At 45.5% G+C, this 17,636-nt stretch overlaps 1 protein-coding gene across 9 annotated transcripts in view; it reads left to right on the forward strand.

Moving 5' to 3' along the window:
- The window catches only part of TENM4 (teneurin transmembrane protein 4), an 850,566-nt gene that overhangs the window by 721,521 nt on the left and 111,409 nt on the right, over positions 1 to 17,636 (forward strand). For all 9 annotated transcript variants that reach the window (XM_061628962.1, XM_061628964.1, XM_061628965.1 and 6 more), the window contains one exon: positions 3,336 to 3,521. In XM_061628962.1, the coding sequence (XP_061484946.1) occupies positions 3,336 to 3,521 (186 nt within the window). The remainder of the gene's footprint in view (positions 1 to 3,335; positions 3,522 to 17,636) is intronic.

The raw sequence follows: 17,636 nt of genomic DNA on the forward strand, positions 1-17,636 counted from the left end.
CACTTACCTGCTTTTTTCACTGTCCAGCTTTCACATCCATACATAGAGATTGGGAATACCATGGTCTGAATGATCCTGACTTTAGTGTTCAGTGATACATCTTTACATTTGAGGACCTTTTCTAGTTCTCTCCTAGCTGCCCTCCCCAGTCCTAGCCTTCTTCTGATTTCTTGACTATTGTCTCCGTTTTGGTTAATGATTGTACCAAGGTATTGATAATCCGGTTTCTCCATATTCTGTCCTTATAGTAGCCTCTTGTGCAGAGTATAGGTTGTGCGTCAGGACAATCAGATGCTGTGGCACGCCCATTTCTTTTAAAGCATTCCATAGTTTTTCATGATCTACACTCTGGTACCTCTTCCCTTTCTAAATCCAGCTTATAATAATTTGAATAAGAATAATAAAGTCTTCCATAAAGTGTGTAGGATTTCAGGCAAAGGACATTCTAGCTCTACCTGGAATTTACGCAGTATGCCTATGGATTATAGTTGCTTGGCATCATGAGTGGGGAGAGTGTTGTGGCAGTCGGACCTTGCTTGCAGACTTCCCAGAGGCATTTAACTGGCCACTGTGAGAACAGGACGCTGGACTGAAGATGGTTCTTTGCTGTGATCCAGCAGAGCTCTTCCTATGTTCTTACCTGGAAACCTTTGGGGATTGAACTTCGGACTTTACATATGCAAAGGAGATGCGCTTCCACTGAGCTTACAGCCCTTCCCCATGGGATGGAATATAGGAAGCTGCCTTATATTGGTCCTTCTAGCTCAGTGCTGTCTACACTGACTGGCAGTAGCTCTCTAGGGTTTCAACCAGGAGATCTTCCCAGCCCTATAGCTCTTCCCCATTGTTAATGCTGTCAGCTATCAGTAGGTTCCTGTGTCTGCTTGTTATAATTAGAGGGATGGGGAACTTAGTGGGGCAAGTGAGATAAGGCTGGATTTCAGCCGGGTGTAATGTTAGCACAAGCTGAGTAAGGCTGTTGGTTCTTTTTCCTCCTGCAGGCAGTGACCTGAAGCAAATGTCTTGGATAACACCAAACCTCTCCTGTTCCCTGGCTACCCTCGCAGCCTTTCTCAACCAGCGTGCCTCCAAATGTTGCTGGACTACAGTTCCCATCTTTCCTGACCATGAGCAATGCTGGCTGAGGCTGATGGGAGTTGTGGTCCAACAACATCTGGAGGCACACTGGTTGAGAAAGACTTAGTCCTGCCCTTAATGTAGCAAGATGCAGAAAAGCTGTAGGAAACCTCTCTGGTGATAGGCCACATCTTGCAGCCAAAATCCTGGATGAAATGAAGTGTTGGGCAACAGCATACTGTGAAAAGTGTTACTGTCTTCCTTTGCGTTGTGGGTAGTTCCAATGATGGGTGACAGCAGGTGTTCACCACCACACCCATCTATGTCTCTCTCAGCTCATAATATTCTGTCACCCTCTAGCACTGTGTGTGTGTCAGACTCAAAAGTCTTGGGACCAAATCCCTTGCCCAGCTGATTCCCGCCTAGGCTTTCACACATCAGTTCTACATAAATTCCAGTTCCACCTCACTTAGACACTAAAAGGAGGGGGGGAAATTAGGAGTGGTTTATGCAACTTAGACAAGCAATCTGTTGAGAAGAAGGGCTGTCTCCTTTGCACACAGAAGGTCCCAGGTTTCATCCCCTGCATTGTCTATCTGAAACCCTGGAAACAGAGCCAGTCGGCGTTGATAGTACTGAGTAGATGGAACAGTGGGCGGACTGTAGAATCACGCTCCCCAAAATCCATTTTCTGGATTCAAGCAATAACTATCTGGCAGACCAAAATACATTATTTAATGTACTGTGAGAGCCAGTGTGGTGTAGTGGTTAGAGTGCTGGACTACGACCTGGGAGACCAGGGTTCGGATTCCCACACAGCTCACTGGGTGACCTTGGGCCCATCACTGCCTCTCAGCCTCAGAGGGAGGCAATGGTAAGCCACCTCTGAATACCACTTACCATGAAAACCCTATTCATAGGGTCACCAGAAGTCGGGATTGACTTGAAGGCAGTCCATAAGCTGAAAATAAAGCTACACACACACACCAAGAAGGGAAGGTAGAAATGGGGGAGAAATTCAAATTAGTTTGCGTTCAAAGGTGAATTTATCGAATTTGCACTTTCCGAAACAATACAAGAACCAAGAGACAGCCGTCCTTCAGAATTCACACGTATCAGATTTTGTGACATAGCTCTCCAACCAAAAATGTTTAGAAAAATGCATACATTGGGGGAAATTGTGCATAAAAATGAATATGTTAGTGAACATAACATAGGAAAATGTATCATGTTAGGGAAAATTGCTTGCAAAAATGTGTACATTGGTCAAACCTGCATACAAAAATGTGTTTATTAGGAGAAATTTGCACTAAAATGCTGAAGGATTTTCATGAAGGTTTTGGTGTGGGGGGGTTTCTGAAAAATCACGAATTGCTGCAGAAATGTGGAGAACTGAATTTAAGACTGGAAAATGAGAAACCAAGAGAACCAAAATTGATAGATTCTTCCATTCCTAGGTGAAGGTGACCTACTCTGCCCAATAGGAGAATGTGGCTGGCTCAAGATCACCCAATAAGCTTTCTGGTTGGCTGGGGATTTGAACCTAAGTCTCCCCAGTCTTAAGTCCCGACACTGTATCCCCCAGACGCCACCACATGGCTGGCAGGTTGGGTTCAGCTTTCTGGGTCACAAGCAGTGCAGGCCAGAAGCCCTTTCCACTTGCAGTTTGCGTACCCCAGAGTAAATGCAAGATTTCAAAGCTCTCCAAAACATTCAAGAGAAAATAAAGCAGCCTTTGTGAATCTCAACAACAGTGAGAACAAAAGAGTGAAGTTTCAGAAGCCCCAGGCCCATAACTGAAGGGCTAACAAGCTGCAAATAGACTTTACCAGTGACACTTAACTTTATTTTTCAGTGATTCAGCGGCTCATTGTTTTCACACTTAATCAGTTTTTAATTTAAAAAATTACTTTTGTCCCTTAACTTTGGAAGAACCTTCCCCCTTTTGGATTTTGCCAGCTCAACAAGAAGCCAGAGGAGTGTGATAGTATTAGAAAGCAAATGGGAGGCTCAATTGCTGGCGGACCTCTCCAATTCATGTGCATTTTCTCTTTTTGTAATCTGCTTATTAGATTCTTATTGTCAGAAAGGATTAGTGTTATGAGCCATAGGAATTCCTTTCATTTCCCCCTGTCAGGCGAGGTAACAGAGCGTGTCTGCTTTTATACGTAACAATAACATTCTGGATTTCTCTTACTCTGACCCTCCCCTTGCCCTCCACGTACCCCTGACTCCCTTTCCTTTCTTCTCTTCCACAGAGATTTGCGCCGCGGACTGTGGAGGGCATGGCGTCTGTGTCGGAGGCACCTGCCGCTGCGAGGAGGGGTGGATGGGAGCAGCCTGTGATCAGCGAGCATGTCACCCACGCTGCAATGAGCACGGGACGTGCCGGGATGGCAAGTGCGAATGCAGCCCGGGCTGGAATGGAGAGCACTGCACCATTGGTAGGGGGAAAGAAACTTAAAAGAAAATCCATTTGAAAAGAAATGATCAATGGGGGGTGGGAGGAGGGGATGGATGAAAGGAGCATGCTTAATTGAATTGGCGTGACATTTCCGTAGCATGCACATCTTTTTATGTTCCTGGATTTTCATGTTCCGGTGTCATACATTTTCATGCGGCGTTTCCCCGTCCCATGGCCCCCAATGTCCTTTCATTTGGCAATATGAGCATGCTTATGCTCCATGCATACTCAAGGATGGGCCACACAAGTGTAGAAGGAGATATTGGGCATGCACAATCCGGCATCCTTAGAATCTCTGCTTTCTTTTAAATGTGGAGCAAGTTTTTAGCCATTATGTTCGTGAAGATAAAGCTTTAGAGGGTGTGGGGCATGGCCAATAAAGTAACAACGGCCAGATCCGGGAGCCTTGAGTGGTGTTTCAGGGGGCAGGGCTCCTGCTGTAGGGAGGAGTTCAGTAAATTATGCAAAATGGGGGAAATATTTGTTTTCTTTGCATAATGTATATAGGTTACAAGATTCAGCTTTTCTTTCCACTGAATTAAGGTAGCCACACTAGTGTAGGGTTTCGGGGGTTTGGCTTCTTTTAGCACCAGGGCAGCATAATTTACGGCCTACTTGTGGCTTTCTGTTTTTGCAATCCCGTGCAAGAACTGAGAGGTTTTTCTCTTTCGGTAGAACAACTTAAGAAACAAAATGTCACACCAAACCCTGCTGACATCTTAGCACCAAAAACCTGAAACTTCCCTATAGCTTTAAAAGGATGGAGTGGCAAGCCTTGAAAGTCCTTCAGCGTTGCCATCAGTTTGACATTAAATATCCTCGAAGACACATTTTTTGCCTGTTTCCGCCCACCAGCATTGAATCTTCGCCCAGGAGAAGTACCATTGCTCAGTCAAAGCTTCTGCTTTGCATGCAGGAGGTCACACCTTCAATACCCAGTGGCATCTCCAGGAAAGGCTGGGAAATGGCCCCTGCCTGAAACCCTGGAGAGCTGCTGCCAGTCAGTGTAGGCAGAGCTAAGCGAGATAGACCAATAAAGCAGTTTCCTGTATTCGTAACAGGAGCTGTGCAAAAGCTCCCATCTACTCACGCTGTGCCTGACACTAGTGTCGGGTGGCCAGGTGCAAGAGAGGGCAGAGTTCCTGCTCCTTTAAAGTTAATAGTTTAACGTTCCTAACCATTGCACTCCAGTTTTTTATTTATTTATTTTCTACTGTTCTCATCCTTTGTAAAACACAACAATGAGCAAGAAGATGGAGGTTCACACAAATCCCCACTTGCGGTGATGCCTGGCCAGCAGTGCTCCAGAACCTGAACTGCCAAATTTAGCAGGTCAGATGGCTGCTCATCTGACCTGCTGTTGGGGAAGGGCCATGGCACAGTGGTTAGAGCATCTGCCCTGAATGCAGAAGGTCCCGGGTTCAGTCCCTGGCATCTCCAGGCAGGACGGAGAGAGGCTCCTTCCTGAAACCCTGGAGAGCACTGCCAGTCAGTGCAGACAGTACTGAGCTAGATGGACCAGGGGTCTGACTCGGCAGCTTCCTGTGCTCTCAGCCTGCTGTGGTGTTGGGCGTTTCATCCTCGGTAAGTCTCTGGTTCAAACACTGGTGCTGATAGCGGCAGCTTTGCTTGTGTATGTGTCTGCCCTGTTCATGCATAAAGCAGAGGGGGGTGCCTACTTTTTAGAACCAAAGGCCTACGTGGGTGAAAACAGCTGGCATCCCCACAGACCTCGTATATTTCCCCTGCTCATTCTCTTTTGGCTGTTCCAGCTCAGCTCACTTCCAGAATTAGCGTACAGCTCAGAGAAAAGGAGTGTTGAGGAGGCAGAGATGTAAAACGGGAAGGGCTCAGTTCCCTTCACCTGAGTGCCTTCCTAAAATAAGACGGCACAAACGCACAATTTATACCTGAACAGCGCGCACACACGCATGAACACCAAAAGTGACTCTCCCATCCCAACACACATAATCAAGCCATCGATGCATCACGTACAAACTCGGTGCTTTAAACCCTGGTGGTATTAAAATGGTGCAGTCCTCCATGACTTCATCTAAGCTCTGTTTTATCAGTTATTTACGCTAATGTCACCCGCCAAGACCCACTATAAACTGACACTCCATAAACTGGCACCAGGCAGCCTTTCCCACAACAGCATTCTCAACTTTCTCTATCTTGCATCTAATAGATTTTGGCCAGCGAGCAAAAGTTTCTCCTTTTGAAATCCCCTTTCATATAAAATGGAGCGACTGCAAGCTTTTCGCTGTAGTCCTTCCAGATAAACATGACATCTTTGGCGAAGGTGCCAGTTGGGTATACCGGCAGCTCCACATGAAGTGTGTACACATGGCTGGCACTGTTTGTACAGTCACGGTGGCTCACAAATTGCAACCTGACGCAGAAGTGCTGGTCCGTGCACTCAGCACCTATACATGGTCCGCTGAGTCGTGGACTCACTTGCTCACAGAAAGGGGCTACCTTTGCAGAGAAGATGGATGTCTTTTTTCCCCGGTTTGTTTGAAGGAATGCTTTTTCCCAACTTCCACTCCGGCAAAATCATTAAAAAGGCACAACTGGGCCAAGAACTGTGGCCCAGTTTTGCCTTCCCAAACAGCTGTTTTTTGTTTGATCCTCCATGGATGCTCTCTACATTGCATCCCAGGGCCCACCACCGATTTAGCGCTCTACTTCCATTGAGTATTTATCTATTTAGGCATGAAAGCTTCTTTCATTTTAAAGAGATATAAAATTGTTCACACACCTGGTATAGCAGTGGGGAGGAGAGCCTGGCTGGGAGTCCAGAGTCTGTGAGTTCAAATCCCCACTCGTGTCTCCTGCGTGTCAGGGGCCAGCTAAAGATCACCCCCACAGTGAGTGGCTCAGGGGTTACGTGCCCTGCCACCTGTGCAGCCGTGGGCAAGCTGCATAGTCCCAAGGAACCCAGTTGCCCCCCAGCTGGCAGTGGCGGACAAGGAAGGGGCTGGCTTGTGCAGCTGTGGCAAGTTGAGCAGGCCCTAGCCAGGTGGGGAAGACTAGCCTCAGAGGGAGGCAATGGTAAACCCCCTCTGAAAACAGCTTACCATGAAAACCCTATTCATAGGGACGCCATAAGTCGGGATCGACTTGAAGGCAGTCCATTTCCATTTTCAAAATTGTTCACAATTTATATCATCAGAAGTTTTGTGCTATCTATTGTTGTTATATGCCTCAAAGTCAATTATGACTTATGGCAACCCTATTAATCTTTTTTTGGATATATTCATAGGGTTTTCATGGTAAGAGGTATTCAGAGGTGGTTTACCATTGCCTCCCTCTAAGCCTACGGCACCCGGTGTTCCCAGGTGGTCTCCCATCCAAGTACTAACCAGGGTTGACCCTGCTTAGCTTCCAAGATCAGAAGATCGGGCGTGTTCTACCTGCCTGTTTTTCCAGTTGTCTGGCATTACTCAATACTGTTTTCCCTTTTCTTTCCTGGTGAGGTATTGCACCATTTCACCAGTGAGTCCATTCACATGGACAACCTGCTTAATTGCCATCTCTTCTCCCCCCCACCCCCGCTAATCCATTGTAGCAGAAGCTTAAACCAGCGACTTCATCATGATCCCATCTCAGAGTGTTTGTGTCTCCACTTTCTTTCATGCACTTTTTGACAGGCTTATTAGGGTTCATACAATTGCGGAGATTCACACTCTGTTAAGGAAAAGCTGTGTTGTTGTTTTTAAAGGCAGAAATTCTAAAAAGAGGAACGCAAATGGTCTGGTGGATAGGAAGGGTCTAAACCACACCTGGACAGGCTTGAGAACAGTGGCAGGCAGCTTATAAAAATGTTCCTAGGATTTGCACTGCCCCTCAGAGTTGGCCATGTGCAGTCTTCTTCCAGCTTCCATTTGGAAGCCTTTTCTTTAGAAACCACTTGCCATTTCCTGCAAGGGGTCATGCAGCTTGTAGTTATAAAAATAGACGTCCTGACACTAGAAGGCTGTGAGCGCACTAGTTGCCTACAGCAAAGCATTTCTTTGGCCACACCTGGAGGGGGAATGAGTTGATCAGTTGCAAAATCTCTTTGAAGCTTTTTATTTATTTATTTAGTCGAGCTGCTCCCACCAGGTTTTACAGTAAAAAGGGGCAGGGGTTGACTAGCATCATGTGCCCCTGTTTTCAGAAAAGAGAGAGGCAGAGACACACTGGAACAGGCAGAACAGTGAGTGTGTCATTTCCTGCTAAGGAGAAGCCCCACAAGGCCTCCCCTGTGGGGTGGAGGTGAGCCCTCTCTGCTGCCTGCCTCAAGGGAAGGTGTTTCTTAAAAAAAAAAATCAGTTTACCAAAATACAGCTATTTTTGCTTGGGAGGGACCGGCAGCAAGAGCTGAGCAGGGGCAGGGCGCAAACCCTATTTCCAGTTGGGCCCAGCTCAAAGAGGGCTGGATGTGGCCCAAAATGAGGCCAGACTTCTCAAGTGGGAGCAGTTGGAAGATTTATGAATATTACTGTTATACATCTCCAGAGATTTACAGGGTGCCTGCGGGGAGAGGAGAGAGCAGGAAGTTCCATTGTACCGCTAAAAGACCTTGCGCTAGCGGAACTATATTATTAGTAGTAGTAGTATTACATTTGTACCCCACCTTTCCTCCATGGAGCTCAAGTTGGTGTACAAACATGGTTCTCCCCCTCCCAATTTTATCCTCACGACAACCCTGTGAGGTAGGTTAGCTTGAGAGACAGTGACTGGCCCAGGGGTCACCCAGTGAGCGTCATGGCCACATAGGGATTCGAACCCTCTTCTCCCAGGTCCCAGTCTGACGCGTTTAACTACTACACCACATTGGCTGCTATTATTATTATGATTATTATTATTATTATTATTATTAATCATCTATACAACCTTTGTTTCCATTTGGGAGCCCAGGCTAGTGTTTCAAGGTGTCCCATTTGATGTCTTACAACATCAGCTGGTGGCAGTCCAGGGTTAGTGGGAAGATTCTGCCATGCTGCTGCTTTAGCTGCATTTATTCTGCAATACATCAGGAGTGCAGCGAGAACCCGCTTTTACATCCCCCCTCTCTCCACCGCCACCCCCCATATCATTCACAGTGGCATAGCCCTATTTGTCCTTGGAGTCATAAACACCCCAAGAAGGGATACATTTTCCTAAAGAGCAAATGTGTAGGCCATAGGACAACTATAAAAATCCAAGGTTTTTTTGGGGGGGACAGAAGTAGCAGAATTGGCCCAGGTGAAAGGACATTGTGTGTGGCAAGCATCTCCCTTCATCCTGATTTGATTTCCCTGCATGGGCCCTTGCATTGTGGGCATTGATCCCCAAACGTCTTGTCTCCCTGCCTGCTTTAGCCTTGAAAAATGTGACAAACCCCTTCCCCGCTCCCAGTGGCTGAACCTAAATCCCGACCTGCAATTGACATCCGTCCAGGTAATATTGCTAGGAATGGCTGCCACAAGTGAAGGAAGCTTCTCCTAACGTCCCCTCCCTGTAGATCCCAACACAAAGTAAGAGACGGTTCTTCAGCTCCATCCTCTCAGGCCAACGTAGGATGTGCATCCACAGCCGGTCATGTGAAAATCACAGCCCACAAGTTCTTAGTTTCATTTGCCCCCTATAAGAAAAGGATGCGGATGGAACTAGATGTTGACAGCATGCATGTGGCTGATGAGGAAACTCAAGGCAGCCATGCGCCATCTTTCTTTTCTGGGATCTCTACTAATACAAAAGGCATGAGGTCAGCTCATCAAGGTTGCAAGTTTGCCCACTCCTGCTCTGCTGCCCACCGCCACCACTTGCAAGGACAGAGAAACTCCCAACCTAATGATCTCAAAACAACACATTTTATATTGCTAAACTGGCACTTTCGTCTGTCCTGAATGCATTGAAATTGATTGGGTAGAGTGGAAGGAAGCCCTTCTTCACACAAAGTGTCGTTTACTTACGGGGCTCACTGCCATAGGATGTGGTTATGGCCACTTGCTTAGATGAACTTAACAGAAGATTAGACAAATCCATAGAGGAGATGACTTTTGGTGTCTTGGCCGTGATAGCTAAATGGAACCTCCAGCTTCAGAGACAGTATATCTCTGAATACCAATTGCTATTGCCTTCATGCCTTGCTTGTGAACGTCCCAGAGGAATATGGCAGGCCATTGATTGAAACAGGATGCTAGGCTAGATGGGCCTTTCTTGATCCCGCAGGGCTGATCTTATTATTATAAGGAAGAGAGGCATGGGGCTTTGAGCAGCAACCACATTCATTCACTAATTCATTCGATTTCTATTCCTCCTGAAGGAGGATAACACTTTTTATATTAAAAAAGCAGTCTAAAAAGGTCAGTAATGAGGGAGACAGATGTACCTCAGCAGGGGTGTTATTCCACAAATGGGGAGCTGCCACTAAAAAGGTCCTGTCAGGGGTCAACACCAACCAGGCAGCCCCCGGCAAGCCTCACCTACCTCACCTGCCAATCATAGGGTCCAAGATAGTTGATACTGGGGAAGGCACTCTTTTAGGTACTTGGGTCCAAAGCCATGTAGGGCTTCATATTCTAGTCCTAGTGCATTGATTTGGGCCCAGTAGTTCACTGGCAGCCAGTGCAGTGCTTTCAGGACCAGTAAACATGGTCCCATTGGCCTGTCCCACTTATCAGCCTAGCAGCTGCTTAGCTTGATATAGTTCATGCTCTCCAATTTCATAGCCAGCCTTTTTGGCAAGCATGTAACAAGCGAAGTCCAAAGCATGACTTAGTTCCATCTAATGTACTCTACAAAACACTTGCATCTTCCCGATGCCTTGGGTGGATTTTAATCTGCTGCTCTGCTGAGCCAGAGTAGAAAAAAGTACTAATGAAGCAGGCAGGAGATCAGGCCTGTTCCTGGGCCATATCCAAGCCAAATGGCCGTGCCTGTTGGATCACGTGCAGAAGAAGGCAAGGACAGTTCCTGCCGAACTTCTAGTGGTAGGGAGTTCCGCAGGGCAGGGCAGACCACACCACACCACACCACACCACATTACATTGAAGGCTCGGTCCCTACTAGAGCCAAGCAGACTTCAGGGGCCATGTAGGGAACCACCAGAAGTGCCCCATCAGAGGATCTCAGTGATCAAGATGGAGCAAGAGGAATCAGGTGGTCTTTAAGGCACGCTGGGCCCTAGTTGTTTAAGACCTAAATATTAAATCATTATTTAAATGTTAAACCATTAAAAAAGCACCCTCCACAACATTGGAAAATTGCATGTTGGGAAGAAAGTGACACACTCTTAGTAGAGTGGCTATTTATGTGTCAACAACAAAAAAGAGGATGAAAGAGGGTGCATATTTGCACAAAATTTGCATAGATAGATAGATAGAAATTGTTGCTATAGTTTAAATGGAAATATAGCACACCCCACCATAGTTAGGAAGGAGACTGTGACCTGTGTGCTTGCTCAGTCTGCTGTCCAGATGCTTTTGATGGACAGCCTCAAGACCCTTCCTGCTGTCCCTTCTTAGAGTTTCCTTGTTTTATTAATTTTCTTACGTTTAGTATCCCACCTTTCTTCTGTCCTGGAGCCTAAGGTGGCATATACACATTGCTCCCGGGCAGTCAGCTGTCTATATCTTCGTATGTCTTTCATCTGGACTTGGACTGAACAACCTTTTAAATAGTCCTATTCGAAGACTCTCCTCTGTAAAGTAGGACAACTGGCCACCCTAATACATAGGGATTTTAAAATAATAATGAGGATGGGGATGAAGCATCCAACCTTGCATTCTCCCGCCTGCAGTCTGAAGTGGAACAGTCCACCAAGAATTACATAATGTGATTCTGTGGATCAAATGACATAGCTCTTAGCTGCAAAAAAAAAAGAGAAAAAGATGGCAGCTTCTCCCAAAGACTGTTGTGCTAAGCCAGGTGCTTCAGTTGTCTGGGTGAGGCTCTAAATCTAGCAGACGTCTTCTCCTGAGGGGGTGTTCCCGGGAACTGCAATCCATCAGATCTTTCTCCTTGAGCAAATATTGAATATTTTGAACTGCCAGAAGGCTGAGGTTGTCCCATCCTAGAGCCAAGGTATCAATCTCCTATCCTTCTTGCTTGCAAATATGAATCTTGGGCTTTCATGTACCCATTATAGACATACTGGAGTCTAGACATAAAGGAGGATGGTGGGGAGAAACACCAAAAATTATTTCAAAGGTCATGACCCTTCTCTTTGGGTGGTCTTCCCAAGCCAATGCGGGGGGGGAGGAGAAGTGGAAAATACAAGGAGTTATCTGAGAGCCAGATTGAAAGGAGCGTGGGAATGGTGCCCAAACTGGAGAAGCAGGCGCCCCTCCCAGTCCTTACTTGATGACATTATAAATAAGAGCAAAACTCTTGGCAGGAAGAGAGCAAATGAGAGCTTTAGCCTAAAATCTCACCACCACCACCAAGCCCTGTCCAAACGCTTTCCCCCCCCACTTCTGAAGTTGTTGACTGCTCTTAAAGAAAAGGAACTGTTCAGTCACACCACTGTGAGCTAAGAAATGTGGGTCTTCTTTCATGTTTTGCCACTCGGCGACCTTAAGCCAGCCACTTAAACTCTCTTTTATTCTGCTGAATCCCTTTATGTCATCATTGTACTTGCCCTACCCCTTTTGTGAGGTTAATTCCTAGCGTCAAAGCATTTAGTGGAAGGCTGTTCTAGAGGAGCTGGTTCATCGACTACAGCTAAGGAGACACAGAAACAAACACGTGAAAACCTTTTGGTTTTTTCCTGATACCAAGAAAACCCTGTAAATCATATTGAACACTCCTTGCTTTTGCAATAAATTGGCCTAGTGGCCAGTGTTGTTTATTTCTGAATTTATATACAGTAGGGCCCCACTCATACGGCGGGTTACGTTCCAGACCCCCGCCTAAAAGCGAAACCTGCCGAAAAGCGGAACTTCGTCAGTAAAATGGCACCCGATGCCCAAAAAACGCCATAAAAGCGGAACAAGTGCTGTATGAGTGGGGCCTTACCCTAATTACTCCAAGTGAAAGCCGCCGTATTAGTGGGATGCCAAAAAGCAGGATGCTGAAAAGCGGGGCCCGACTGTACCACTATTCCACCTGTGTTTAGTGGTCACACTTTTGCCTCTAGGAGTGCTGCCTTGCAACCAGGATGAGAAAATCCTAACCATGGCAAGAGAGCTGTATCGCTCTTAGCTTAGTAGAGATTTAAACGGCCTGTCCAGTCTCTGGGCTGAGAGTTGGCATCCCTAGTTGTGACCATTGTGATAGATGGCTGGTCTGTCAAAATTCAGAACAGTCAGTTGCTTTTCTTTTTTTAGTGTTGAGACTTATTTAGGGAAGGAGGGAAATCTCCTGATGATGATGCTTTCCTGTCTCAGGACTGCAGCACGCATACCTGACTATTCTGATGTTATTTAACAAACATTTACCACCCTGGGTCTTATGAAATGGCAATTTGCGTCTGGATCAGTGAAAGGTAAAAACTTAAATCAGACCTCCAGCTAGTTTCTCTGCCAACACAGCATCACCAAAACACAATGCAAGTACCGCAGAGGCATTACGGCAGACATGTAGGGAGTTAGATTGTAAGCTCCTTGTGGCAGAGACCTAACATTTTTGCTCTATGAACAAAAAATGCACTGAATAAACTATTAATGACCGAAGGGGGAGAAAGAAATTGTAATTTGGCTTTGCAGTTCCTGTATGTCATTCTATAGAGAAACAAATGCATTGTTGGTGCTATATAAAGGAATGATAGATGGACAGGAGGAAGGCAGGAGAGAAAATGTATTTGCGAGGGCTGTGGCGAGAGGTTACTACAGTCGTGAAAAGGCCCGTAGGCCCTTCAATTGCCCTGCCATTTATTCTGACCTTATTCACTGCACCCAGCATAAATAAATAAGACCCTTTTCCCATTCTTTGGCTAAGGGTGTTGGGGCTCTCCCCTTTTTTGTTACTTTCCTGCTTCTCTGTAACAAAGTCTCAGTTTCCTGCTGTAGCTGTTGCCGTCATCCACCCACCCACACCTCTCCTCTTCCCCTTTCAGGGCTGGCAGCCTCCTTTCCTGTGCCTTTGTAACATCCGCACTGTCTCGTACTAAGCTGTACTGCACTTAATTCAATCCTACTTTACTTGTCCTGTCTTTTATCTCCCAAGCTCACTATCTGGATAAGGTAGTGAAAGGTATGATGGTCTTCCTTCCTCTTCCCCCCCCCACCCTTGTTCATCTTTGTGTTTTAAACCCAGCTGGAACAAACCCCCACCCATCCCCCACCCCACCCCCCAAAATCAAATTAGATTGCATCTTTTCTCCATGGTCACAGTATTCTCACCTAATGTCTGAAAAGCCTAGCTTTTCAGGGATTTAGGCTGTGTGTGGGGGGGATGTGTTTGCAATTTCATCCTTCTGTAAGTGCTGTCACCTTGCACTAACTTCATGTAAGTGTTTCCTCTATCCTACCCATTCTATCTCTCCTTCCCACCTAGCCAAGTTTTTCAGGAGGAAAAAAATAGCGTCAATCACTGCAGCAACGTTGTTTTTTTTTTAATTGTATGACCCAAGAGATGAAGACCAGGTGAGTGCATTTGACTGTACAAAGTCTCCTTGTTTCCGGACTGAAATGAGCAATCTTGACCGTGTGGCCTTTGTTTTTCAATGCAAAATACAGTGAGGCCAAATCTCCAAATGAAGTTAACCACTTGATATGCTTAGAATATATGCTACAGTCCAGGGGTAGCCAATGTGGATATGCGCCAGTTTTTGCTGATTGCAATCCCCATTATCCCTGACTATTGGCTACTCTGGCTGAGGATAATTTGAGTTTGGAGTCCAGTAACATCTGGAGGGCATCACACCAGTTACCCCTGCTGTAGGTCAACCAGAAGATGAAATTTCTGGGTGATCTGCTACCTGCCACTTGGACTGCATCAAGACATGTTCTCTGGTCATCTTAAAAATTAGTGAATGAGCTTATATTGCTTAAAAATGGGTCAGTTCATACCATGTGCATGGACTTACCTCAGGAGTACTTGAGGCCAACAATGAGCTTGCAAACCTGGGGGACAAACACACAGAGGTGCAATTTATATGAACTGACTAAATTGCAAAAAATAAAGGAAGAGGGTCATTGTATTTCAATAGCATTTGTTGCTGTTCATCCTTTGTATCTTTTATCTAATCCTACAACATTTAATCCATTCAATTAAAACCTTAAATTAAAGTATTTCGGTCAGCTAAAATGGTGCCCTTGTTTAATCGGGTAATTGATTTTTGGTTTGGTTTAGTTTTTATTAGAAGTAGGGTTTTTTCCCTTTAGAACTACTCTATTGTTTTGCTGTGTTCATATTTCATGGACTAAAACACATACAATTAATTGATTTAGGGAGCAATCCAAACCCAAGATCTGCCGGGAATTGCAGAATTTGGAATAGGCAGATCGACCAGTTGAAGTCCCCCAACCCAGCTCAGCCGGAGATACATCAGCGAAAGTCCTCCATCTAGGCTCAGCTGGTTTAAGTCCTGAAAAAGGGGCATTCCAGAGGAGTGGTAGGGAGAGACTTACCCCTGTTCCAAAATCCCAAGCAACCAATCAGAAGTGACTCTGGCAGCAAAGATGGTGTCAGTCAAACTATTTTAAAGGCTTGCTTTCCCTCTGCCAGCCTTGGGCCAGCTCAGGTGGCAGTAGCCCTGCTTCTGAACAGAGTTTGGAATAGGGATAAATTACACTAGCATAATTTACCCTAGCGTGAATTATACTGGCTTTCTATAGTTTGGACTGCTCTGTAAGATTTCTTTAATAACTTAAAACAGTGGTAGCCAAAGGTTTTTTTTGCAACAGTGCCACAAGTCAAGGCCAAAGTATGCCACTCTATTGCACTCAGCCTACAACAAATACAAGCTCCATAGATTAATGACATACTCTGTGAATAAATATTCCCTGTTGATTCTCCTGAATCTCCCAAATTCAGCTTTGTTGAATGACTGAGAGAGGGAGAAAAAAGTCTCTGTTCACTTCTTCCACGTGAGGGATAAATGTATAAACCTCATGTCCCTAATGACTTGTTTCATTTTTTTAAGCTAAAAAGCAGTGTTTGATAGTGCCCATTGGGACTGGTAGGGCGGAAGGCAGAGAGACCATCTCTAGATGGAGCCAGAGCTCATGACAGGCAGAGCCACTCTCCTGATTGGCTGTAAGCAAGAAGGCAGGCAGATGGGGACTGGCAGAGGATAGGCTGAGTTTAGTGGCGCAGGGCCTCATTTGCCCAAATGGACCAGCCCCCACTGCTAAAAAGCCCGAAACACTGATTTTTTTCCACTTCTTGTGCCTCTCTCTTACGTACACAGACACCTAAACAAATCCCACTTCAATCCCCACTTGAGAGAAACCTTGGTTCATAACCAAGTTTGGATCTGTTCTCACAAACAAATGTGGAAAATCACTTTTCAAATAAAACCGTCACAGTTATGTGAGAATGAGATTCAGACTTCAATGTTTTTAAGCTAGGTTTTATTTTCAGTGTTCAAAACCACACACATTGTACGTTGTCTCACCAGAAGAGCTATAAAAGGCCACTCCAGAATAGTCTTCCTCTTTCAGGGTCCTCTGGAGTTGGTGCTGCACTTTATTAATTTAATTTCATAACTGTAGTGGGGGAATGGATTATTATTATTTCTTTAGTTTGGCTGGAAAATATTGCCTGCCATTTCAAAACGTGTAGCTAATTATATACATGATATGCAAACGCCACAGGCACGAATGCTTTCTTGGTATGTCTGTCAAGCTGACAATAAATTTGATTGACTTGGACACATAGATCCTTTTGAAATTGTAGTAACATAAATATGCATAGTTGTTTGGCCTGTGGGGAAGGGCCTGGTAAGAGCATTATCCCCCTACTAAAAAGCATTGGATGTTAAATATTCCATTAGAGGCAAAGCCTGTTTCAACCCTTATTTCAGTGGAGGATAAGATGACCGAATAGAAACATAGCAAAACAAGGCAGCTGGACCTTTTAATCAACAGGCAGGGCTGCAGTCCTGTGCAGACTATCCTGGGAATATAACTCTTCAATTCATTGGGGCTTCCTTCTGAGGAAACATGCTTTGGATCATGCTGCTAGGTGATTAATCGGTTAGATTAGTATATTAAAAATTGATTGGTTAAAAATATGCTCTCTATTGATCAGGCGGCACATTTTTGAGTGTATCACATCTCCCCAAATCCTCCTCCGCAGCTATCGAGACAATGAGCAACGTCCACAACATAACAACCTGCTGGGCCAGTTGCCCATCTAGTCTAGCATCCTGTTCTCACAGAGACCAACCAGATGCCCGTGGGAAGCCCCCAAGTAGGACCTGAGTGCAAGAGCACTCTCCCCTTCCGTGATTTCCAGCATACTGGCTCCAACTTTTACACAAAGCAAGCAGATCACAATGGTGTCAATGTACATCTCAGAAGCCCATCTCCCAATGCCCCTAATGATCAAGTCTCTCACAACAAGGATTCCACCCTAATCTCCTTGGTGTTAGAGGATATAGATGCATCACCTGAGAGGTATGTCTCACCTGAGAGGGACTGTTTGCTTGTTTATTTCCCACTTCCTGAATAAGATGCCCTCCTGCTCCGAGGCCTTTGTTTTTTCCCAACATCTGAGAAGCTGTCATCCCAGGATCTCTCGCCCCTGACTGTCTCATCTCCATACCTCTCTTGTCTTTCTCAGCTGAAAAATAAAAGAGCCCTAATGAATCATACTTAGAGCTTACCTAGTCCAACATCCTGTTTCGCACTCTGGCCAACCAGATGCCGTTGGGAAGTCTGTAAGTGGGACGCAAGGGTAACAGCACTCTCCTTGCTCATGTTCTCCAGCAAGTGGCTGCATACACACCATGCCTTTAAAGCATGTGACTTCCCCCAGAGAATCCTGGGAACTGTAGTTTGCCACTCACAGAACTGTAATTCCCAGCAACCTTAACAGACTTCAGTTCCCAGGATTCTTTGGGGGAAGTCATGTGCTCTAAATGTTCTTTAAATGTATGGTGTGTATGCAGCCTGATACCAGAGATATTATAGATATTGTGGTGGTGATGATTTATTGAATTTATATCCTGTCCTTC

This window comes from Rhineura floridana, chromosome 5 (assembly GCF_030035675.1).
Source record: "Rhineura floridana isolate rRhiFlo1 chromosome 5, rRhiFlo1.hap2, whole genome shotgun sequence".
NCBI classification, from domain to species: Eukaryota; Metazoa; Chordata; class Lepidosauria; order Squamata; family Rhineuridae; genus Rhineura; species Rhineura floridana.